Here is a 25,331-nt window from a genome sequence, read left to right as displayed (position 1 = left end):
TTATTGGATGAAACTTAAAACTGGGGGCAGGGCTTCGGAAGAGTCTCATAGAGACCGGAGCCTAAATTTCAAAACCCCGGATTGAAAACGGAGATTTCTGTGGTGGCGGCTGCAAGAGGACTTATCCGAGGGAGGAGGCTCTCGGGAAATTCCGGTGAAGAGTAGGTGCTTCAAGGGCCAGGTGAAAGGGCTCCTCCCCTCAAGGGAGGGCCCTCCCGCCCCTTTCCCCTTGTCCCGCAATGACTTCATGATGACGCTCTCGTTTGCTACTATTGCATCACATTCGGGAACACCTAGAGAAGCGAAATACTAAGCTATTTAGCCCGGCCACAGAGGCCCCGGGTTGGGCATAACACCACCTAGCAAATACTCTCGTCTTTGCAAGTGCGTCCACTAGTGCACATAGCCTGATTCATATCCCCCCCCTGATGGGGTGTAAACATGCTAGAAATTCAGTATGAAAATTAGCAGCCTCGGAGCGGCGCGTTCCGGACAAAACCACAAGACACACGAGTGTGCTGGAGTCTTCAGAGCACATGCCTGATCCTGGGCGGTTAAAAAAAAAAGACAAAGGGAGGGGCCTGGAATATGAATAAATATCAGAGGAAGGAGGAGTCTTCACATTTTCACTCCAGGGGCGGGCGTAGTGGTTGATCAATATCTGTTTATTAAGGAATAAGTGCTTTGACGCACCGCCTTTTGCGTGGGGATATGAAAAGACAGAGTTCCTCTTTCCACCAAAACAAAGAGGCAGTCGTAGTAGGAACACAAATGAAAAACCTCCCTTCAGCCCTACAGAATGATTTACATTTGTGTGTACTTAGATTCTATGACTGCCTAAGTGGCACCGTCTTACCGCTCAAGTCAGACCGCAGGGCTTCCAACTTTGCGCTTAACTAGCTGTGTAACTTTTGGCCAGTTACTTAAGCTCCCTGTGCCTGTTTCCTCATCTGTAAAATGGGGATAAATAACCATACACCTACCTCTTGTGAAAATTGAATGAATTAATATATATAGAATGCTTAGGATATATGTAGAATGGTTACCTGGCACATAGTAAACACTCACTGCTAGTTATTATCTTTTGGGCTATTTTACAGTTTCCAGTGGGTAATCCCAAATCTAATTCTCTTATCTCCAACTACACATTCATATATTAAAATCCCCTGTCCATCACAAATTAGTATTCAGTAAGATATACAGGAGAAGAGGCATTTGGCAGGGCCAGAAAGGTTTAAGTCCTGAAACAAAATGATTACATCAAACTACCCACTGTTTTCCTCTTCACTCCCTCCCCCTACCGCATCTCTTTCTGTCCTTCAGTTCCTCACCCACTCTCTTTAAGGGACTAAATCAAGGACAGGACAGTGGTATCAGGCATAAGGGGAGCTGGTTGGCGAGCGTCTTAGTTGGGCGGTGTAGTGAAAAGTGTATCAGAATTATAATCAGAATACCTAAATCCTTATCTTTGTGTCACCTCTTTCTGGCCACTCTGAGCTTCAGTTTCCTTTTCTGCCAAATAGGGAGAGAAATCCTACCCCTTGGGCCTGTTGTGCAGTCAATATATGAAAGTGTGTTGTAAACTATTAAGTGTTATAGACAAATCAATTATTATGAAAGTAACTGAACATGGAGCCTGGTGGTTTTGTCTGGTTACAGATTACTATCCTCCATAACTTGTTCTCCCTGTGCCTACTTGGCCCTTTTAAGCAGGAGGTGGTTGCAGTGGGGTAGCCCACTAAAGAAGGGTTACATTGTAAGATGTAAAGTGTGTGAACCCTTTGTATGTGCAGAGTAGGTGGGGAGTACAGCCGTAAGATGGAATGCAGGGCATTAAAGGTGCCAGACTGAGAGTGTGTGGATTCCTGTGAGGGTTTGAGACTGTACACAAACCTATAGGTCAAGAGTTTGGGATTGGAAAAAAAAAAAGTTTGGGATTGCACCTGGGACCTGACATGCCACACTCTCCCCTCACCAGCACCCATCTTAATTAGCCACCTCCCACAGGAGGCCCTCGGATGCTCATTAAGACCTCTCCATCCACCTGGCTGGGCAATTGTGGCAGGGGCTGGCTGGCAGAGCTGATGGGCCAACGCTAGAGGGGGTGGGTGGTGCAGGAGGTAGTGCTGACCCAGGCTGTGGGTTTGAAACTCACCAGTCAGGAAGTGAAGTCGACAGACGGAAGGGCGGGCAGGGGAGGGGAGTTCTGAGGCTGAACAGAAGGGGCCTTCTGGGGTTTGGGGGCTGTGGGGCCATGGGCTTCAGGGCCAGTGGTTGCTCTTAGCCCAGCAAGACAGGTCTGGGCAACATGCATGCCCAGAGGCAGTTGACTGTAGCTGCAGTGAGAGCAGAAGTCAGACGACATGAGGTGGCCAGGCAGGCTCTAAACCGCCTCAGGAAGCTGGCAGAGAGGGTGAGCAACCCTGAACTTCGGGACAGTATTCAAGCCTCACTGGACAGCGTACGAGGTAAGAGAAGGATTAGCTCCCAACTTGGGTGTCTTGAGGACCAGCAGGGGCATATAAGGGCTTGCCGGGTCATCCATCATTTCCCAATCAGCCACTTTCTGGTTCTCAAGATGGAGCTTGGACTTGGGGAAAGAATACATCTGGAAAGGATGTAAAAAGACAGAGGAGGTGTCATTCTTCTTTTTTCCCCAACTCTGCTCGTCCTCCCAGGGGATCAAAATACAGATCACTGCTGAGCTGACCTTGGCAATGGAGAAGTGGGTGAGCATGAGGAAGACAGGCCGTGACAGACCCGTGGTAGACTTGGACCCTGCTGGGGGAGTCTGGGGCAGGAAGCAGTTTGGGACAGGAGGTTCCAGGACCGGATAATATGGTCATTCCCAGGACCCACGAAGGATCAGTGACCTCTTGTTTTCCAGCTGTAGAGAGAACACACACATACACGCATACCAGAAATACACCACTCAGAGTATCTCAGGCTCCCAGACACACATAACACTCACACAGCATGCTCTGCACAGCTGAAAGTGCAGAGAAGTCCCCAGGACTCTCCTCGGTCCCCTTTCCTCCCCGTGCTCCTGTTCCTGTCTCCCCCCCACACACACACACCTTCCGCTCTACCTCCTTAGTGCCATTAAAGCAATGATGACAACACAGGGAGGAAGTGCTGCCATGGCAACACCATCCGCCACATCCTCCTGCCCACCCCAGCCTTCAATCCTGTGGTGGGGCCCTGGCAGGAGTAGCTTCTCTCTATCCACAAGGCCCCACCACTAAGGAACTAGTGGAGCTGGAGGTCATCTCTGGTCTGGTGTCATTTAATTTGCCTCTGAAGCTGCAAAGAGCCAATAAAAGCTAGCTACTTTGCTCACTAAAGGTGTCTGGGTGAAGTATATCCTCCATTATACCCTGGTCTCTTCCAGGCTCTCCATGCTGCTGCCTACCTGGGGGTTGTGGTGGGGGGTGAGTGGGCAAGAGACTGTTCTTTCCATCAAGGATGATTCTGCCAGACCCCTCTGATAGAGGCCAGCAGGAACTTTTGGTTCACTTGGGGAAGGAACAGTTTGGTTCAGGTTCCTAAGGGAACAGTCTAATTCCTTTTTCATTGCCTTTCTTCCACTGGTACCCCTCTCACCATCTCTCCCCCACCTTTTGCCAAGAATTACAGCTGATAACTTCCCTACAGGGGTTAGAAAAGGAGACCTAACAGGGAGTGGCCCCATGAGGCCTCCTAGGGAGGCCTCCTCCAAGCTCCACCCGCTGCTTAGGGGGGAAAAAAAAGTGGGGGAGGAAAGAGGTTTAGGCCAGGTAGAGGAACACAGCTTATCTTTGGAGAGGAGGGAGAGAGGAAGGGTGGAGGCTGAACTCTGAGAAAACCACTCTTCCTAAGTGATTTGTTCCACTCCACTCTTAAGAGTCAGGATTCTGTTCCCACTGAACATAAACGAAAAGTGAGGCAACCAAAGGAAGGAATATTAAGCCAGAAGCAACACATTTTCACCCTCTTTCAGAAAAGGCTGTTGAAGGGTCTTCTGTTCTGGGGATCGTGTCATCCTTCTGCTGGGGGTGGGAGGGGGGCGCTGGTGGGTGCTGACTGAGGACCGCGGAGGGACTGGGTACAAGTTTCAGGGAGAACAAAGGGCACCCAGCATCCTGGTACCGTTCCCCCCTCATCCCCTACCGGGCCCAGCATGCCGCCGGCTTCTGCCTCCAAGAGCCGCCCACGGCAGCACTTATTATAGTCTCCGCTGCGTCAGGAGGGTGGGACGCCAAATTAGGGGAACGCTGAGACTCCCCGAGTCCCAGGGAGGGGACTTCAAGGCTGGAAGGGAGGCCTCCCTCGACTGGTGCACACCTGCCCATCTCATCCTCTGTCCTCCATCGGCCTAGCCCTTTCAACCTTCTCCCCGGGCTGGAGGACAGTCAGCCTTTAACTCCAGGGTCCCTAAAGGGCTGGAGGACACAGAGCAGGCGTTTTTTATTCTATCTCCTCTTTAACCTTCGGAAAAAAGCCCCACCCCGAAAACCTCAGCAGACTGAATGGAACTCAGAGGAGGCCTGTACCCTCTGCCTCAGCTGACGGGGTCTTTATGTTGGGCCGCTAAATGTTCAGCATGTGTGTAACCAGGTGTGAAGGTAGTGCCTCCACTACCCAGCCTGTCCCCCCACCCACCATACACACCGATCCTCCTCTCTGCTTATCCCCGCTCTTTCTGAGGCGCTCTTGGAGCTACGGTTGCTATGGAGACCGGATGCATTTTGGTATGGGGGGTGGTGTCGATCTGTAGACGTCTTCTTTCTCCTTCCGCCCCGAGCTGGAGCCTTGGGACTCACTTTTCCGCCGGGCTCCTCCACTCCGTAGATCTCTCTCCACTTGAGGCAACCCCTCCTTCCACCCACCCTGCTAAGTTCCATGTTTGTCCCCATCCCCAGGGAACACTTTCCAAGTTCACTTTGGGACAGTTAGGCTCAAGTCATGGCCCAGTCAATGCACTGCGTGTGGAAGGTGGGGGTGGGCGACGGGGCTGGGTCGTGAGAAGAGGAACCTGTGCAAGTACCTGGGGAAAACAAGGGGTCTTGGGAAAGGGATTTCAAGGCTCCCCATTTTCCCACGTCAGCCTCCCCGTAATTGACAGTGAACCCGAATTTGCTCCGTTTTCGCCGGGGATTGCCCACCCATACAACAATTTTTACTCTCTTGCCTAAAGGCCACACCCAACAGTAGCGCTCCCTAACCGAGGTGTACTAGGGGAGGGGGCTCAATGTTGGAGTAGATGAGTCCAAGTTCCAGGAAATCCAGCCCAGGATTTGGGAGGGAAATCCAGTCCTGGATTTTGCACCGCCTTCGCAGACAGCCGTGCTGGTGGAGAGAAGGTGGGGGAGAGATTGGGTGGGGGGGCGGGGGGCCGCCTCCTCCTCACTGTGAGGGGAGCGCCCGGACACAGCGCGCATCCGGACCGAGCCGAGCCCCGGCGAGCCCCCCGGACCCTGCGCCCGGATCTCATGCCCCTCCTCTCCCGGACCCCAGACCTGTGGGTTCCCACCCCCTCCGGCTTCCCTCCTTCCTCCCCCGCCGGCGCCTGTATCTCCATGCCCAGCATCCTCCCCGCGCCCCTGCGAATCCCCCGCACGACCAGCCCCATTAGCTTCCCACCCTCCTAAAGACCCCCCTCGACCCCATCCGCGGCCCCTGTCCCTCGAGTCCCTCGTTCCCCGCCCCTGCCTCCCCCGCACCGGTTCCTCTCCCTCAGCCCCGGGTTCCTCTTTTCTGCCCCGTTTTCCTCCCTCTCCCCTTTTGCCCCCACTACAGTCCTCCCCGCCCTCCCCCGCCCATCTCAGCGCCCCCACCCAGGCCGGGGTGCAGGGTCCGGCGCGCCTCCTTGGAGCAGCACCAAGGTCCCGGGGTTCCAACGGGGTGGGGGCGCAGGGCGGGGAGCATGGGGAGGGGGCGCCCCGTGTGATGGGAGGGGGGCGCAAGCGGAGGCGGCGGCGGCGGCGGCGACAGCGGAGCCGGGCCGGGGGCTCAGCGGGGTCCGGGGGCTGGGGGCAGCGAGCAGGGCGGCCCCATGGCCGGGCCCCCCTGAGGCAGTCCGGGGGAGTCCCCTCCCCTCCCCAGCTCTGGGGTCTCGGGGCCCCATGAGCCGGGGCGCGGGCGCGCTTCAGCGCCGGACAACGACCTACCTCATCTCGCTGACCCTGGTCAAGCTCGAGTCGGTGCCTCCGCCGCCGCCTTCTCCGTCTGCGGCCGCAGCCGGCGCCCCTGGGACCAGAGGTACCGAGACCGCGGATCCCGGCAGCCCCCGAGGCGCTGAGGAGCCGGGCAAGAAGCGGCACGAGCGGCTCTTCCACCGGCAGGATGCGCTATGGATCAGCACGAGCAGCGCGGGCGCCGGGGGCGCCGAGCCCCTCGCCCTGTCCCCGGCTCCGGCCAGCCCGGCCCGCCCCGTCTCCCCAGCTCCCGGCCGCCGCCTCTCCCTCTGGGCCGCCCCTCCCGGACCCTCGCTCTCCGGGGGCCTGAGTCCAGACCCCAAGCCCGGGGGCGCCCCCACCTCCTCCCGGCGCCCCCTGCTCAGCAGCCCGAGCTGGGGGGGCCCGGAACCCGAAGGCCGGGCGGGAGTCGGCGTTCCCGGCTCGTCTTCCCCGCACCCCGGCACCGGCAGCCGGAGGCTCAAGGTGGCGCCTCCTCCGCCGGCTCCCAAACCTTGCAAGACCGTGACCACGAGTGGCGCCAAAGCCGGCGGGGGCAAGGGCGCCGGTAGCCGCCTGTCATGGCCCGAAAGCGAGGGCAAGCCCAGGGTCAAGGGGTCAAAGAGCAGCGCCGGGACTGGAGTTTCTGCCGCCGCCGGCGCCGCCGGGGGAGGGGGAGCGGCAGCCACGACCTCTGGTGGGGTCGGGGCTGGGCCCGGAGTCCGAGGGAAGCTGTCCCCTCGGAAAGGCAAGAGTAAGACCTTGGACAACAGTGACTTGCACCCAGGACCGCCTGCCGGCTCTCCTCCTCCGCTAACCGTCCCAGCCACCCTGACTCCCACCTCTGCTGTCACCGCCGCCTCCGCGCTGCCCACCGGGCCTGCACCTCCAATCACTCTGGAGCCTCCAGCTCCCGGGCTGAAACGGGGCCGGGAGGGGGGCCGAGCATCCACTCGAGATCGCAAGATGCTCAAGTTTATCAGCGGCATCTTTACCAAGAGCACAGGAGGGCCTCCTGGCCCCGGGCCCCCTCCGGGTCCGCCGGTCCTGTCTTCCGGCAGCGGGTCTAGGGAGCTGCTGGGTGCAGAGCTCCGCGCCTCCCCTAGTGAGTAGGCCCAGGGCCTGAGGACAGGGAGGGGAGGGCACCTGGAATGCTCAGCTTGGGGTGGAGGAGTGGTGTGCAGGACTGACTGAGAGAAGCTTCTTGGGTGGATGGATTAACCAGGTTCATTTCTCTGCCAAGAACTGGGGCAAAAAGGATAAGAGGTCCTGGAAGTGGGGTGAGTAGGCATTGTGGGACATGAGAGACGACGATGTCAGAGAGACTCAGAAAGCCTCAGAGCTTTCTGGGATAAATAATGCCCTTGGTCAGCGCGGCTGTAGGAAATTGCTCCCAGAGAAGCCCCAGACTCCACTCCCAGCTTCAGCTGGCCTCTGGGAGCATGGAAACGGCTTTGCGTTGCCCAGAGGGTTACTGAAGGAGAAAGGGGTGGGGAAGCCTCAGTTTCTCCTGAGCACTTGGGGTGGGTGGCATCAGAGTGACCTTGCAGACAGTCCTCGCCAGGGACAGGTCTTTTGCTGGGCTGAGAGCAGGCTGGTGAGGTTTCTAGCAGGAAGGGACAGGGTTCTTTCCATTCAGTGAAGGCGAATTGGGCAGTACGGGAGTGCACGGGGGCTGGAACGTGCTGAACACTTGCCTGTGAAGTGAGAGGGGGCGGATAGGTAGCCTCACTACCCCCCACCGCCCACCCCAGCCCCAGAGCGCATTGAAATTCCTAGGGGGCCTGACCTAGGGGGAGTGACTCAGTGGGGTGGAACTGCTGCAAAGGCAATTCTTACCCCTGGAGACTTGGGAGGGGTACGGAGAAAGTACTGTTTTTTGTTTTGTTGTTGTTGTTTTTTTTCCGGTGGCGGTGGGGGGGTGGTGGTGGTGGTGGTCTTTATTTATTTATTTTCTGGGAAAGAGAGGCGAGGGCGTCTCGGTTCAGCTCACACTCCCTGGAGAGGTGGCGAGTCCGGGAGCGCAGGCGGCCCCCGGGGTTTGGCTCTCGAGCGGGTGGGAGCAGATGGCTCCGGATCCCAGAGTTCCCGCCGCAGCTGCGGCGCCCCGGGAACGTCCGGCTAGTGTCAGGCGCGGGGGCTGGACCCGGCGGGCGGAAGGAGCATCTTTTCCTCTCCCGCCCCCCGCTCTATCCCTCCCCAGGCCGGTGGCTTCTCTCGGCCTGGGAGTGGAGCCCGGTTCCCCATCGTTCTTCTGGAGGGTGCTGGTGAGAAGAGTATGAGAAGGGGGTATAGAAAAATCCAAGCTCCATTCCTTGGGCTGTGGGGAGGAGTCAGAGCCACAGTGCCGTTGACCTTGAAAAGGGGGAATGATATCTTCACTTCAGGTTCGGTCCTATGAAAGGGAGATTGAGGCGGACCCACTCCCTCCTATGTCCCAGTCCCTTTTTCTGGGGATTTACCCTGGGAATCAGTCAGTTTGGTGAGCAGGACACCTTTTCGCCTTCCAGAGGGAAGACCCGTCAACTGTCAGAGCCTTGGTCCCCCAGTCTGGGGCAGGGACTCACGTTTGGGGATGTGTTTTAAGGGAGATGCCCACTGAAGTATTTTTGTCTTGCTGGCTCCGTTGCTAAGCAACCACTGAGCGGCAGCAACAGCTGTGGGGAGAGAGACTAGGATGGGAGGACTGGGGACCACTCTCAACTCAGCTTTTCCACACAGCTCTCCAGCCCAGGCAGGGCAACTACAAAAGGAGAGGGGTAACTGAGGGTTGGGAGCCCTCCTTGGCCTGGAGTATCCCTCTTAAGACTCCTTTTCTGTTACAGAAGCTGTGATCAATAGCCAGGAATGGACTTTGAGCCGCTCCATTCCTGAACTGCGCCTGGTAGGTAACCCAGTCTCCTTGTCTGTATGAAGATTGATCTCCCTGCCACTGGCACTCTCAGCTCTCTCACCTTCACCTCTTCCCTTCCCTCCCTCTATGAGAATGGGGAATAGTTTTCCAGTTCTCCTGAGATTCTACCTTCATAGCACCTTCCTGGGGCTTGATACATCCTCATAACTTTTCCTTCTATAGTTTCCCTTCTTCCTGCTGGTCCATGGTCCTCTTCCAGATTTCTCCTCATTTCTGACTTCTCCCCTTCAGTCCTTCATGTTCTGTTGCCTAGAACTGGGTAAAAATTTCCAACTAGTGCCTAGAGCTGTAACATGTCCCTCACCAGACATGCATCTGGTATGTTTCCTAAACAACAGAACACCTCCCCACCCCCACAAAAAAAAAAAAAAAAAAATGGCACTGAATTGACATTCTTCAGCTTGTGGTCCACTTCTAGCTTGGGATCATTTATTACAACACTCGTGGCCTGATCCTCGCAAATGCCCTCCTGACTGATGTCACCCAGGCCCTGTAGAACCCTGCTTGGAAGACTTAACACTGCCAGTCCCTTTGAGTTCTCTGGAATATTCAGACTCAGTCATCCTACCGCTTCTTAATTCCTTCCATCTCTGCTCTACAACCTTTCCTCAGGGTGTGCTGGGTGATGCCCGGAGTGGGAAGTCATCGCTTATCCACCGATTCCTGACTGGTTCATACCAGGTCCTGGAGAAGACAGAGAGTGAGTTCTCAGGAGCCATAGTAAGCTAAGGGTTGGGGTCAGGGATCTGGGCAATGTGATCAATGACTCTGCAGGTATGGTGACCAGAGGGAAGAATGCAGCCACAACAGCTAAAACACAAGGAGCATGGGGAGATTTGGTGACCTATGACCTCTGACCTCCTATCACTCCAACTCTTCTGGACAGGTGAGCAGCACAAGAAAGAAATGTTGGTGGATGGACAGACTCATCTGGTGTTGATCCGAGAGGAAGCTGGGGCACCCGATGCCAAGGTGAGGGATGAGATGATGGTGTAGGCAGGTGGGCTGGGGTCAGCACTGGCCAAAGGAGAGGCCTCTGGTTTCCCAGGTCTCCTTGGGAATAACATCCAGAGGAGTGGACCTGTCTGACCATCCATTTGCTCCCTCACCCTCCGCAAGTTCTCAGGCTGGGCAGATGCTGTGATTTTCGTCTTCAGCCTGGAGGATGAGAACAGTTTCCAGGCCGTAAGCCGTCTTCACGGGCAGCTGAGCTCCCTTCGGGGTGAGGGACGAGGAGGCCTTGCCCTGGCACTGGTGGGGACACAAGGTAAGGAGGGGCTGGGGAAGCACAGCTTTCAGGGGAGTTGCTACTGGGTATCACCCAACACAAGTGAGAGCTTGGCAAGGTGTGTGGACAGGGCCACTTGGATTTCAGTAACCCTCTGGAAGGAGCCTGGTCTCTAAATGAGTCGTTAAATCAAACACAAACTCCCCAAGGTCTGAGAGAGAAAACAGGACCCTCCAGGAAGGACAGCTGCAGTGGCAACCTCCTTCCTCTGAGGTGTCACCTGCTTGGTATTCTCACACTGCTGTTTCCTGATGCCACCACCAGGCCCTCTTCCCCAGCAGAGCCAGGAAAAGCTTCTCCAGGACCCACCTGTACGAAGCTGGCAGGTCTTTCTGTCTGGATGCCTGTCCTGCAGGTGGCTGTTTCCACCTGTTGCTTGCCTCCTGGCTTCCTGCTGCAGATGAACAGTCCACCTGTTACCATGGACATTCAGCCTCATCCCAGTTCATATGCTGCCAGGTGTCCTCCCACTCAGTTCAGGACTCACTGAATTTGCAGGGCAGGGGGAGTGCCACTCAGAAGCCTCAGCCGTGTCAGACCTTATCAGGACGTTCCAGTCAGCTCTGGAGTATTCTTTGAAGACTCGCACACCGAGCTCACCCAGCCTACTCGTGATGCAGCTGGGCCCAACATTCAGAAAAGACTATACGCTCCCATTGCACCCGGTCATAGGAGGGATATTGTCTCATACCCTATCCCTAGTGGTCCCAGCGGAGAACGTGATGGCACCCCACTCCAGTACTCTTGCCTGGAAAATCCCATGGATGGAGGAGCCTGGTGGGCTGCAGTCGATCACTTTCACTTTTCACTTTCATGCATTGGAGAAGGAAATGGCAACCCACTCCAGTGTTCTTGCCTGGAGAATCCCAGGGGCGGGGGAGCCTGGTGGGCTGCCATCTATGGGGTTGGACAGAGTTGGACACGACTGAAGCGACTCAGCAGCAGCAGCAGCAGCAGTGGTCCCAGACTAGGACTAGAACCCAGAAGAAGGGAAAGCAGCAAAGTGGGCATGGGAGCCCTCATCTACCACTCCTTCTTTCTCGTCCCCTCAGACAGGATCAGCGCTTCCTCCCCCCGCGTGGTGGGCGATGCTCGCGCCAGGGCTCTGTGTGCTGATATGAAGCGCTGCAGCTACTATGAGACTTGTGCAACCTATGGGCTCAATGTGGATCGGGTGTTCCAGGAGGGTGAGCTTGGCCATCCCCTGCATGTGTTGGGCGGCAGGGGGACTTAGATATTCCTCAAGGTCCCACCTCCAGGCCTCCCTCTGTGAGCGACAGGAAATTAGCCTGCGTGGGAGGGAGGAGGGACCAGGGAGGTCAGAGAAGATTTGCTTAATAGCCACAGGTCCTTCTGGGCAGGAGGAGCTGGCAAGGCCACAGATGGCATGAAGGCCACAGTAACAAGGAAGTTGGAGCCTGTTATCTCCTGGGCACTTCTCAAAGTTGGGCATGAAAGGGTGGTCTTGGATATCTGCCCTGCTCATGCCTTCTTCCCCTCCCCTCCTCCAGTGGCCCAGAAAGTGGTGACCTTGCGAAAGCAGCAGCAGCTTCTGGCTGCCTGCAAGTCCCTCCCCAGCTCCCCAAGCCACTCAGCAGCTTCCACTCCTGTAGCTGGGCAGGTGAGTCAGGGTTTCAGGGTCCAAAGAAGGGCTGGTGGGAATTAGAGGAGGGGCTGGTCCAAGGAGAGGCACAAAGAACCCAAGGAAGTTGTGGGGGTGAGGGCAGATGGAAATGGTGGTGATAGTTTGTAGAAAATGCATCAGACTGGAAATCAACCAGGTATGAAACACCATTTGCAGTGTCCTTGAGCAACTCACCTAAACATCCCAAGGTTGTCAGGAAAATTGTATGGCATAATACTTGTGAAGTCAACCTTTGCAAAATATAAAGCACTGTGACAACGCTAGTGAAGAATTTTATTATCAATGATAATACAAATAAATGGTGATGAGATGAGGGACTATCTCAAATTCCTCATCACTTGATGTAACTCTAGCCTGGTGGGCTGGGGGCCCCTCGGTGGTTCTGAGCCCTCTGTTTGCCTGCAGGCTGGTAACGGGGGCCACACTAGCGACTACTCTTCCTCTCTCCCGTCCTCACCCAATGTCGGTCACCGGGAGCTCCGGGCTGAGGCAGCTGCAGTGGCCGGATTGAGCACACCAGGGTCCCTGCACCGGGCAGCCAAGCGTAGGACCAGCCTTTTTGCGGTATTAGACAGTCTAACCCCCTATCTGCCTGTCCCCTGTTACATGCCTATCTTCCCTGGCCGCTAAATCTCTCTGTTGGCCCTTCATCTGTCTCTCATGTCCTTCCATCAGCATATCCATCCTCTAATTGATGCCAATAACCATTCCAGAATCGTCGGGGCAGTGACTCTGAGAAACGGAGCTTGGACAGTCGGGGAGAGACAACAGGAAGTGGGCGAGCCATCCCCATCAAACAGGTGGGTGGTCCAGGGACTGGGGTTGGGCTGGGGGGAGCCGGTCTTCACTGGGTTTTCTCCCACATGTCTCTTTCCATTCTTCAGAGCTTCCTACTAAAGCGAAGTGGCAACTCCTTGAACAAAGAATGGAAGAAAAAATATGTGACCTTGTCCAGTAATGGCTTCCTACTCTACCACCCCAGCATTAATGTGAGTGCCAGAGACTGGCTGGGCTACAGTGGCTGGCCTTGGGTGCACTTCTAGCTCTTCCAGTCTGTGCCTCTAGCAGATATCAACACTGGTTCTGGGAAGTGCTAGTCCTCTTCTTTTTACTTTAGCAAAACATCTGTTAGGCAGCTACCATGTGCCCATGCTGCAGATAGAAATGTAAATCCATCTCCCGAGGACTTGCAATCTAGTGTGAGCAGATGGAGAAAAGACCTCTACCTGGCCTGCCATTCAGGGATGCTTTCTGGGGGAGACAGTGCTGGGCCCAGTCTGTTGGGCTCATCCCAACCCAATCAGCTCCCAGAGCTCTCTCTCCAGTCCCTCTCTGCCCATAATATTGGCTGCCTCCCAGCACTACTGAGGACCCCAACATTCCCTACACTCTCAACCCGTATACTCCTGTAGGATTACATCCACAGTACCCATGGCAAGGAGATGGACTTACTACGAACAACAGTCAAAGTCCCTGGCAAGCGGCCCCCACGGGCCATCTCTGCTTTTGGCCCCTCAGCCAGCATCAACGGGCTGGTCAAGGACATGAGCACTGTCCAGATGGGGGAAGGTCCTGGTGAGTGGGGCTGCTGACAGAGGGGCAGGAGAGGGGCCAGGGCTAGGAAAAAGAGGAGGCGGAAGGAAGAGGGGAATGGGACTGGTTAAGTGGGAAGATGGGTAATGACAAGGGACCACATAAGGAATCACTCAGAGACTGAGTAACTCACTGAGGATTTATTTTCTTCCCCATCTGACAGAAGCCACCACTCCTACCCCAAGCCCAAGCCCCAGCCCTAGCTCCCTGCAGCCACCACCAGACCAGACATCCAAGCACCTGCTGAAGCCAGACCGGAGCCTGGCACGAGCCCTCAGCACCGGTCAGTAAGGAATCACCCTCCATTACTGTCTTCCAGATCCAGAAGGGATGCGGTGGGAACTAAAACTGGGGTGGGAACTTGGAGGCTCGACTCAGTGAATAAGTGGACACCCCAAGCAATGACTGGGTACCCAGGCACCAAGCTCAGTCATAGTATGTTTAGCATAATGGCTAAGACAAGTGGGTTCTAGAGCTAAGCTGCCTGAACTTGAGGATTCAAGTTACTTGACCTCTCTACATCTCAGTTTCCTCATCTGTAAAATGGAGATAATAGTTTCTACCTCAGAGGGTTGCTTTGAGGCTTAAACTGAGAACATTGTCCTGCACATAGCCAGCCATCAACGTTTGGAATGTTTGGAAATATGAATTTTTTAAACAAATAGCAAGTAACATTGTAACAAGTGGTCCTCACAACAACCTTGTTGGGTCAAGATTATTATCCCCATTTTAGGGATGAAGAAACTGAGACTCAGAAGATTAAGTGACTTGCTCAAGGTCTCAAGGCCAGTAAGTGGCAGAGCCAGGATCTGAGTACAGGTCTGACTCTAAACCACTCATCTGCCCTCCTCCCCAGGATTGATCAAAGGGGACCTCCTAGAGAGGGATGGCTGAGGAGGGGGACCCTAAAATGCCAAATCTAGTTCAGGGGAGACAGGCTATGGAGAAATCAGGGAATCTGTGGAGGGGACAGCTGAGGCAGCTGTGTTCCCCTCCCCAAGACTGTACCCCATCTGGAGACCTGAGCCCCCTGAGTCGGGAACCCCCTCCTTCTCCCATGGTGAAGAAACAGAGGAGGAAAAAGTTGACGACACCATCTAAAACTGAAGGCTCGGCTGGGCAGGCTGAAGGTGAGGCCCTGGTGGGCAGTTTCACTCTCACCCTGGACCCTCACCCCCAAACTCCAGGTCACCCCTGCAGGAGGAGGAAAGGAGCCTGAGCGGAGTGCTTGACTATCATCACCACTCTGTACATTATTTAGTGAAAAATGGATGGATGCCCCTCAGCCCCTGTGCTTCCTCCTAGTCCCTAGCCAATGCCTTTTATGGCAATAGGCTCCAGCCCCTGTTCTCAATGACCCCTGTAAGTCTGTAGCTCCTGCTCCCTCTCCTAATGACCCTCTAGTTCATGTTCCAGACCCAACTCTGCTTAACACCCCAGCCCCTGTGCCCAGAAGGCCCCATTATCCCCAAGGACTCAGTCTCTGACTTCAGTGTCCCCCAGTGACTCCTCAGCTCCTGGGGTCTACTCACCCAGCTCCTGTTCCCAATAACTTTCTGTGATTGCCAAGCTCCCACAACAGCCTTTGACTACAGTGATTTCCATTCCTGCCTCCCTGTGACTTCCCACAGACCCATGAGACTCCTCCTGAACCCCAGGGACCCCTCACCCCTGGCCTCTGAACTCCTGTCCGCCTTCCCCATGTTCCCTCAGATCCTGGTCATCCCTTCCCCTCCCAGAGACCCGGCTCCTCATTGGTCATGATACCCAGTCCCTACCGCCCCTGCTCTCTGCCGGGTGCTCAGACCCAGGTTCCAGATCTGCCTACTTTCATGGCTCTTGGCTTCCGCTCTTCTCTGCTCGGGGGCCACTGACTTTAGTTCTGCTTTCTCTCCCCATCTGTCTGTCCTGCTTTGTCTCTGGCACTCTCTGTCACTATCTCTCTCTCCACCTCTCCATCTGCCTCTCTTTTTCTCCTTTCTTGGTCTCTTTCTCTGTTTTGCTCTCCATTCTATCTCTATCTCCTTTGCTTCGGGAAACCAGCCAAGCGCAAAATGTGGAAACTAAAATCCTTTGGTAGTTTAAGAAATATTTATAAAGCAGGTAACAAGTGGGGAGCTGGGTGGGGCGCTGAGCTGGGGTGCAGAGGGGTGGGGGTGCCCCTGCCTTCCCCTGCATGTGCTTGGGCTTCCTGCTCTCCCGCACCCTCTGCTTCCCCAACCACTCTGCTCCATTCCCAGGGGCTTGGGATGGATCTCTGGGAGGAATGGTTTGGGCAAGGCAGCTCCTGTTTGAATTCTGTCCCTAATGACCCCATCCCATCCCCTCACCTAGAAGAAAACTTCGAGTTCCTGATCGTGTCCAGCACTGGTCAGACATGGCACTTTGAGGCAGCCAGTTTTGAGGAGCGGGACGCCTGGGTTCAGGCCATCGAAAGTCAGATCCTAGCCAGTCTCCAGTGCTGTGAGAGCAGCAAGGTCAAGGTAAAGGGTCGGGTGTTGGGCGGAAAGCAGAGGTGAGTGTCTGAGGCGTCCGGAGAAGGGCTCAGAGGAGAGTCTGACTAATTCCAACCCTTTCTGCAGCTGCGCACAGACAGCCAAAGCGAAGCCGTGGCCATCCAGGCGATCCGGAATGCCAAGGGGAACTCCATCTGCGTGGACTGCGGGGCCCCCAGTGAGCACAAGGGGGCAGTGGAGAGACCCGGGAGGGAGTGTGGTTCGCTGGAACTGATGAATGCTGCTGGGTGGCCCGTCCAGCTGCTCGGCCAGGCAGCTGACCCTGCATTCCATCCCCAGACCCCACGTGGGCCAGCTTGAACCTGGGCGCACTCATCTGCATCGAGTGTTCTGGCATTCACCGGAACCTGGGCACACACCTGTCCCGCGTTCGCTCGCTCGACTTGGACGACTGGCCGCGGGAGCTGACCCTGGTGCTGACAGCCATTGGCAACGATATGGCCAACCGCGTGTGGGAGAGTGACACGCGGGGCCGCGTCAAACCCACGCGGGACTCTTCGCGGTACGCGCGCAGAAGAGGGGTGGGGGCAACTTAGTGTGTGCAGCTCCCAGGAGGGTCACCTGGGTAGGGAGCAGAGGTCTTGGGGTGGGAGGTCCCTAGAGCCTTTCCTGTTGATCTCTGGTGTCGCAGGGAGGAGCGTGAGTCATGGATTCGCGCCAAATACGAACAGCTGCTGTTCCTGGCGCCACTGGGCACTTCTGAGGAACCGCTGGGCCGCCAGCTGTGGGCCGCGGTGCAGGCCCAGGACGTGGCCGCCGTTCTCCTGCTTCTGGCCCACGCGCGACACGGGCCGCTCGACACCAGCGTAGAGGACCCGCAGCTTCGCTCTCCACTTCACCTGGCGGCCGAGCTCTCCCACGTAGTCATCACGCAACTGCTGCTGTGGGTAAGTGAACCGGGGATGTTGTAAAGGGGGCTTTGAGGGTTCCGTCTGGGAAACAGGCAGGCGCGCGATGGGCGGCGCGAGATCCCCAAACGCACCCTGTGAAAGTGGGCCTGGCGATCCCGGGGAGCCGGCGGGAGGGGATTGGCCCCGGGGACGCACCGTAACGCGGCCGTCTCCGCCCCCTTTAGTACGGCGCCGACGTGTCCGCCCGCGACGCTCAGGGCCGCACCGCGCTCTTCTACGCTCGCCAGGCTGGGAGTCAACTGTGCGCCGACATCCTTCTCCAGCACGGTTGCCCGTGTGAGGGCGGCAGCACGGCCACCACTCCCAGTGCGGCCACCACCCCCAGCATTACCGCCACGCCCAGCCCCCGCCGCCGGAGCAGCGCCGCCAGCGTGGGCCGAGCCGACGCTCCAGTCGCGCTGGTATAGTTGCGCCGCCGGAGAGACACCCCCACCCCCACACGGGCCGGGCACGACCACACCGGGTGGACCGCTGGACAGATGCACCCACTCACCTCTCCGATCCGCACCTCGTTCCCGTGGGAGCACTTCTTCCCCCACCCCATCCCCGCAAGAGGGCACAGCCCCCGCGCCTCCCAGAAGACACAAACTCACTTCCCTCTCCCCAACGAGGCATGGAGACCCCAGCTTGACACGCCCCCTCTCCACTGTTTCCACACTCGGATTGCTCTGGGTCTACCCGCTGGAGGGACTCCCCCGCCGAGGTTCCTGCTCCTGGCCGTTTGAATGTGCCCCCTAGGGGTGGGGGAAAGGACTAAGTCCTGCCTGTATTCGATTATCCCACGGCGGGAGCATTTACCCAGGCTGGCTCCTGGGGCGACGCCACGCCACAGGGAGGGGTTAGTACGTGGGAAGGCTTAGCCCTGGGACTTGGGGCCAATAAGGGGGACCCTACCCCTCCATGCTAATCTCACTGCCCAGTGAAGGGGGAAGGGCAGCGAGGGGCAGGACCCCTGCTGCCCATGGGGGTAGGGGGTCCCCAACCCTTTCCGTGAAAGGGACCAAGAGGAGTGGAAATCAGGACGTTCCCCCCACATCCACCCATGGATGGAAGCTAAAGGGTCGGGGGAGCCAAAAACCTGGGTCCCTCCTCACTACTCTCTTGGGAGGGAGAAGGGACAGAGCAAGAGCGTGCTAAGGGGGACTGGGGAGGGGCCTTGTAATTTATTGCTTTGTTCCCCAACCAAGGGGCGGGGGCGGGCAGGGCTTGGGGAGGGCGTTTCAGGGTAGGGGAAGCCAAGGGTGGGCAGAGGGTGGGGTGGGGTGGGGGTGCTCTCGGGTTGTGAGTGTCTGTGACCGTGACTGCGTCCCTGTGACTGTGCAGCGCCCGTGGTGATCTGGGGTAGGGGGCACCCCTACAGTGGGACCCCTCCCCCACTATTCTTCCTGTCCAGCCCCTCCCTCCCACTGGAGCAGCTCCAGACCCATCTCTCAACTCCATGATCCCTCCCAGCCAGGGTTAAGATGGTGTGAGGCGGCTGGGAGGGTTTCCAGACCTCCCTGTCCCATCCCCAGAAAGGGGGTGGTGGGGTGAATTTACCTGGCCCAGCCCCGCCTCCCTCAATCAACCCAGCCCTTGGGCCGTCTGTGTCAGTGGTTTCCGGTCTTTTTTTTTTTTTTTCCTGGCTAAAATATTTTGCAGAGGACCAGGTAATTGGGGAGAGAAGAGGGGCGGGAGCAGCAGGGGATACTACCCCCTCATCATCTCCAAGGCAAGTGGTGTGAATCTTCATCAACAGCAATTAAAGAGGAAGTGATTTTGTCTAGGGGGTGAGCTGCTGGTCTGTTCTTGAAGAGCTGGGTCAGGGAATGGCCTTGGTCAGGCTGGGGAACTGGAGGTGGGAGAGGGCTAGGGCGGGTGCCTCCTGCTGGGGCTGGTGGCAGGGCAGTATCCAGGGGCACGAGGTGGTAGGTCAGGTACTCCATCATGTGCAGCAGTTCCTGGAGTGGAAGGAGACAGGCAAGTCAGAGCAACAGTGGGGACCCAGGGAGTAGAGGAGTCACTAACTCCCAAGATGACTCCTGTTCTGGGTGGGAGTTGGGGTGTGAAGTTTAGAGAAGACGGGAGGGGGCTGCTTGGAGGAATGAGAAGATAAGGTCACTTTGGTTAAAAGCAAGAACTTTGGAGTCAAATCTGTTTTTGACACCAGTACCTCCGCTTCATAGTTAAGTGATCTTGGATAAGTTATCTTGGTGGCATCTGTTTATTTGTAATCTGAACAATATTTGTTCAGAGGGCACCTGGTCAGGGCTCCAGCATCAGCCCTGGAGGACCACCCCAGGCCAGACTACTCACTTTGAGCATCTGGTACCAGAAGTAGAGCTTTACAGTAGAGTCCCTCTCCTGGCAGGGAGGGAAGAGCTGGGAGATCTCCCAACCACAGATGTCACTGGTGTCACAAACTCCAGCTCCACTGAGGCAGACATCTGCCCACCCCCATGACATGCACAAGACTGCAAGGACATGGCAGCCTGAGGCCAGCACTGCGCCAGGAGCTGCAGCATCTTGTGGTTCAGCATGTAGCCAGTCCTGCTGTTCCTTGTCTGCAGCTGAAAGCATTCAACCTGGTAGAGGGGCCAGATGGGGGTGCTGTTGGGCCAGCAACCTGGGCACAGCCACACACATGTTGTCAGCCACTTTGATAAACCAGTCTATGGCCCATTGTCTTCCAGTGGAGTTGGTTCTGGCCCCCCAGGCACACTCAGCCTCACGAGGGCCATTCAGCTACAGGTGCGCCGGTGAGCTGATTGCACGAAGGAGCCCAGATCCCACTCACATGGGAGGTCCTGCTTCTGCAGGGTCCTAGGCTGGGTGGCCTCCTAGCACAGCAGTCTGACCCAGGAGAAGGTGGAGTCAGGGTTGCAGATGTAGTTGCAGGTGTGTGGTCTGGGAAGGCAAAGCAAGAGGAAGAGAGGCAAGTAGCAAAGAAGACTCAACTGGGAGACCCAGCCACCATGCCCGCCTTCATCAGAGCCCCTAGATGCCCCCACTCCATCCTCACTTTCTTTTTTGGTAGCAAAAACTCACTCCCTTCCTCAGAAGCTTGAATGTGAGAGACTGTGGGAAGGAAACAAGGACCCTGGAGAGAATGAATGACCACAGGGAACCAGAGGGCGAGTGGGATGTTCCTTTCAGTTCCTAGCAGTGAAAGGTGGTCAAGGTGTCAGCAGTCCCACATCAGATCCCCACACTAAGGACTCCACTGGCTTCTTTTTGTCATGGGCTGCATCTTGGCCTGTGGGAAATGTAAAAGGTGGTCCTCCAGACTGTGGCAGAACAGGACTCTACAAGTGAATTCCCTGCGGGCTGGAGGGGCGCTGCTACCCCTAACGTCCACGCCAACTTCCCAGTTCCCCTTGGGGTCCTCACCTGGATTCCTGCTGCTATCTGCTCTTCCCTCTTCCAGTTACCATCTGCCACACATCCTGCTCCCCTCCTCTTGTTTGCCTTAGCACAGCTGGGAGTTTCACCAGAAGCCAAAGGAAAGTAAAAAGGAATTTATTATTGAAAGTACAAAATGATTAAATCTAGCAAAGTGTCTAGAACTCTATTTTCTTTCTTATTTATTTTTATTTTCTATTGAATTATATAGTTGATTTACAATGTTGTATTAGTTTCTGGTGAACAGCAAAGTGATTCAGTTACATATACATATATATGTGTATATATACACACACATGTATATACATTTTTTGGGGTATTCTTTCCCATTATGATTTATTACAGGATATTTAATATAGTTTGTTCCCTGTGCTATACAGTAGGACATTGTTGTTTATTTTATATATAACAGTTTGTGTCTGCTAATCCCACACTCCTAATTTATCCCTCTCTCACCCACTTTCCCCTTTGGTAACTATAAGTTTGTTTTCAGTATCTATGAGTCTGTTTTTGTTTTATAAATAAGTTCATTTGTATCAAATCTTAGACTCCATATATAGGTGATACCATGTGATATTTATCTTTCTGACTTATGTAGTATAATTTCTAGGTCTATCCATGTTGCTACAAATGGCACTATTTCATTCTTTTTTTATGGCCAAGTAGTATTCCTCTGTGTGTGTGTGTGTGTGTGTGTGCCACATCTTCTTTATCTGTTTATCTGTCCCTGGACATTTAGGTTGCTTCCATGTCTTGGCTATTATAAATAGTGCTGCAATGAATACTGAGCTACATGCATCTCTTGGAATTAGTTTTTTCTGGATATATATACCCAGGAATGGGATTGCTGGATCATATGGCAACTCTTTTTTTTTTTTTGAAAGGAACCTCCATACTGTTTTCCATACTTGTTATACCAATATACATTCCCACCAACACTGTAGGAGAGTTCCCTTTTCTCCACACCCCCTCCAGCATTTATTATTTGTACACATTTTTACTGAAGGCCATTCTGACCAGTGTGAGGTGATGCCTCATGATTTGCATTTCTCTAATAATTAGCAATGTTGAGCATCTTTGCATGTGCCTATTGATCATTTGTGTCTCCTTTGGAGAAATGTTTAAGGCTTCTACCCGTTTTTTTATTCAGTTGGTTTCTATTGTTGTTATTGAGTAGTATGAGCTGTTTGTATATTTTTGGAAATTAAGCCCTTGTCAGTTGCATCATTTGCAAATATGTTCTCCCAGTCCATAGGTTGTCCTTTCATTTCATTTATGGTTTCCTTTGCTGTGCAAAAGCTTATGTTTGATTAGGTCCCATTTGCATATTTTTGCTTTTATTTCTATTGCCTTGGGATACTAACCTATGAAAATAATACAATTTGTCAGAAAATGTTTTGCTTATGTTCTAGGAATTTTATGGTGTCATATCTTATATTTAAGTCTTTAAGCCATTTTGAATTTATTTTTGTGTGTGGTGTAAGGGAATGTTCTAACTGCATTGATATACATTCAGCTGTCCAACTTTCCCAACACCATTTGCTGAAGAGACTGCCTTTTTTTTTCATTGAATATTCTTGCCTCCTTTGTCAAAGATTAATTGACCATAGGTGTATGAGCTTGTTTCTGGGCTCTCTATTCTGTTGCATTAATCCATATGTCTGTTTTTTTGTTTGTTCATTTTTCTGGTTTGCCAGTGCCATGCTGTTTTGATTACTGTAGCTTTGTAGTATGGTCTGAGGTCTGGTAGGGTTATGTCTCTAAATTTGTCTTTTCCTCAGTATTGTTTTGGGAATTCTGGATCTTTTATGGTTCTATATACATTTTAGGAGTATTCGTTTCAGGTCTGTGAAAACTGTCATGGGTGTTTTGATAGGAATTGTATTAAATCTGTAGATTGCTTTGGTGGTGTGGCCATTTTAATAATATTAATTCTTCCAATCCAAGGTCTTAGGCTATATTTCCATTTCTTTGAATCATCTTCAATTTCCTTTATCAATGTTTTATAGTTGCATGTAAGTCTTTCACCTTCTTGGTCAGGTTTATTCCTAAGTTTTTTTTTTAATAATGTTATTTTAAAAGGGATTTTTTTTTTTTTTTTTACTTTCCCTTTCTGACATTTCATTGTTAGTGTAAAGAAATGCAACAGATTTCTGTATGTTTATCTTGTATCCTGTATCTTGCTGAATTTATCAGTTCTAGTAGTTTTTGTGTAGTGTCTTTAGAATTTTTTGACCTAGTATAATGTTATCTGCATAAATGACAGTTTTACCTCTTTCTTTTCAATCTGGATACATTTTATTTCTTTTCTTTGTCTGATTGCTATGGCTGGGACTTCCAATACTATGGTGAGAGTGGGCATCCTTGTCTTCTTCCAGATTTTAGCAGGGAGGCTTTCCACTTTTCACCATTGAGTATTATATAATCTGTGGGTTTGTCATAAATATGGCTTTTATTATGTTGAGATATGTTCCTTCTGTACCCACTGTGGTAAGAGTTTTCTTTAAAATGGATAGATGTTGAATTTTATTAGATGCTTTTTTTCATCTATTGAGATGATCATGTGGTTTTTATCTTTTGTTGATGTGGTATATCACAATGATCTTTGTATCCTTGTCCCAAGGACGAATCCAACTTGACTGTGGTACATGATCTATGTTGGATTCAGCTTGTTAATATTTTGTTGAGAATTTCTGTGTCTATATTCTTCCAAGATATTGGCCTGTAACTTTCTTTTTTTGTAGTGTTTTTGTCTGGCTTTGGTATCAGAATGATGGAGGCTTCATAGAATGACTTTGGGACTGTTCCCTCCTCTTTAGTCTCTTGGAAGAGTTTGAAAACAATCAGTATAATTTCTTCTTTTATAAGTTTGGTAGAATTCCCCAGTGAAGCCATCTGGTCATGGGCTTTTGTTTGCAGGGAGTTGTATTTTATTGTTGTTTTTTAATTACAAATTCTATTTCACTTCTAATGATTGGGTTATTCAAATTAATTCTTTTTGATTCAGTTTTTGTGGGATATATTTCTAGAAACTTGTCCATTTCATCTAGGTTGTCCAATTTTCGGCACTGTTTATAGTATTTTTTACATTTTGAAAATTTCTACAGTATTGGTTATTTCTCCTCTTTCATTTCTTATTTGATTTGGGTCCTTTCTCTTTTCTTTTTGATGAGCCTGGCCAGAGGTTTGCTGATTTTGTTTACCCTTTCAAAGACTCAGCTCTTGGTTTCATTGACTTTTTCTATTTTTTTTTTTATCTCTATTTTATTTACTTTCTGATCTTTATTTTCTTCCTTCTGCTTGTTTTAGATTGTTTGTTCTTTTTCTTTCTCCAGGTTGATTATTTGAGATTTTCCTTGTTTTCTGAGCAAGGTCTGTATGGTTATGAACTTCCTTCTAAAGACTGCTTTTAATGCATCTCCTAGATTTTGTATGGTTATGTTTTCATTGTCATTCATCTCAAGGTATTTTTAAATTTTCTCTTTGAGCTCATCATTGACCCATTGCTTTTTTTAGTACCATATTGTTTAATCTCTGTGTAATTGTTTTTTTTTTTTCATTTCTCTTTTTTTGTGATTTCCAGTTTCATGCTTTTATAATCAAAAAAGATACTTGAAATAATTTCTATCCAATTAAATGTTTTGAGGCTTGTTTTGTGTCCTAGTATATGGTCTATCCTAGAGAATATTCCATGTGCACTTATATGCACTGTTTTTTCTGATGATTTTAAGACTTTATGCCTATCAAATCAAAGATAAGCCTCCTGCCCCAGCCTATCCCCATGCTCCCATTCTACAAAATTCTGCTATAGCTTCTGATCAGCTTCTGATGGTATTCCTTCTATGACTCTTGTCTCCAAGTACCTTCCAGTCTCTTCAGAACTCAGCAGGTGGTTATGTCATTGAGTACTTCCTATGGGCCAGGTACTGTGCTAAGAGCACAACACACACACTATCTCATTCAATTCTCATAACCACCCAAGGCCAGTATAGTTGTCCACAGTTTACCCAGGAGGAAACAGCACTGCAAAAATTAAACAGCTTGTTCAAGGCCCTACTAATAGTAAGTGGAGGGGTGAGAATTTGAATCCACCATTCTGCCTGTAGCTGCACTTGTGTTAGTGTCTTAGATCCCTCTCCTTAAGATGCACAAGTGGATCTGGGGTTGCAGGGTTCTCGAAGCCTACCCATTTGTAATTTTAAATAAAACAATTTAAGCATAACTTGCTCAGCAAGTATAAGACCACTTTCAGCAAGAAGAGGGTCAGCCTCATACAGCTTCCTTCCCCAGCTGAATCTTTTTGTCCACTTTTGGAGACCTGGGAGTTTCATGCCCTCTATTTCTTATCTCATGAGTCAGTGAAGTTGTCAGCAGAAATGCTGCACACCTGAGAGATGCAGAGAAAGAAAGTAGGGGAAGCAGGGGGCCTAGATTTGCACTTTGTAGTGAGGAAGAGATGGAGACACCTAACCAGGCCACCAACCACTGGCATACTATGGAGCTGGCCTGTGTGAGTGGCAGCCCTCTCTCTGGGCATGACCAAAGCTAGTCTTTTCTAAGAAATGAAGTGGTATGGCTGGCAGGTATGGGGATGGAGTCTGCAGCACACTGTAGGGAGAGTGCAGCAGGAGGATCCCCATGGTGGGGTAACTCTGTATGTACCCTGTGGCTTTTGGAGTATAAAGGGGGAGAAGGAGCAGAAATGGACAGATGAGGAAAAGGAGGGCGACTAGCACTGCAATTGCTTCAGTCCTGGCCAGGCCAGCAGGCTCTGCTTCACTGTCCTGGTCTCTCCTGCATACTCCAGATCCACTGCCACTGCCCTGACTGTGAAGCACAGAAAGGGATCAGGGAACATGCCCTCCGTCCTAGGAGAACACCAAGCCTCCTCTACTGAGCCCCCCACCCCCAAAGAAAAAAAAATTGAT

The 25,331-nt window shown here is 52.7% G+C and overlaps 1 protein-coding gene across 3 annotated transcripts; it reads left to right on the top strand.

Annotated features, from left to right (window-relative positions):
• Nucleotides 1–7: 7 nt before the first annotated feature.
• AGAP2 (ArfGAP with GTPase domain, ankyrin repeat and PH domain 2) lies at nt 8–25,209 on the top strand. 3 transcript variants are annotated; one of them, XM_070370496.1, is made up of 19 exons: nt 5,514–7,260; nt 8,981–9,039; nt 9,682–9,769; nt 9,956–10,041; nt 10,189–10,336; nt 11,410–11,544; nt 11,869–11,978; nt 12,408–12,566; nt 12,716–12,802; nt 12,887–12,991; nt 13,415–13,577; nt 13,759–13,878; nt 14,597–14,725; nt 15,930–16,078; nt 16,178–16,268; nt 16,391–16,613; nt 16,743–16,998; nt 17,187–17,423; nt 18,664–25,209. In XM_070370496.1, exons 1-19 carry the CDS (start codon nt 6,105–6,107, stop codon nt 18,673–18,675), a joined length of 3,513 nt encoding a protein of 1,170 aa, XP_070226597.1. In that variant the 5' UTR covers nt 5,514–6,104; the 3' UTR covers nt 18,676–25,209. The 3 variants fall into 3 exon arrangements, with proteins under 3 accessions (XP_070226599.1, XP_070226597.1, XP_070226598.1); XM_070370498.1 differs by lacking the exons at nt 5,514–7,260; nt 18,664–25,209 and adding an exon at nt 8–2,468 and having other exon boundaries at nt 17,187–18,217; XM_070370497.1 differs by lacking the exon at nt 18,664–25,209 and having other exon boundaries at nt 17,187–18,217.
• The last annotated feature ends 122 nt before the right edge of the window (nt 25,210–25,331 follow it).

The sequence above is a fragment of the Bos mutus genome, chromosome 5 (genome assembly GCF_027580195.1).
Source record: "Bos mutus isolate GX-2022 chromosome 5, NWIPB_WYAK_1.1, whole genome shotgun sequence".
NCBI lineage: Eukaryota > Metazoa > Chordata > Mammalia > Artiodactyla > Bovidae > Bos > Bos mutus.
This window is presented reverse-complemented; position numbering and strand designations above follow the sequence as displayed.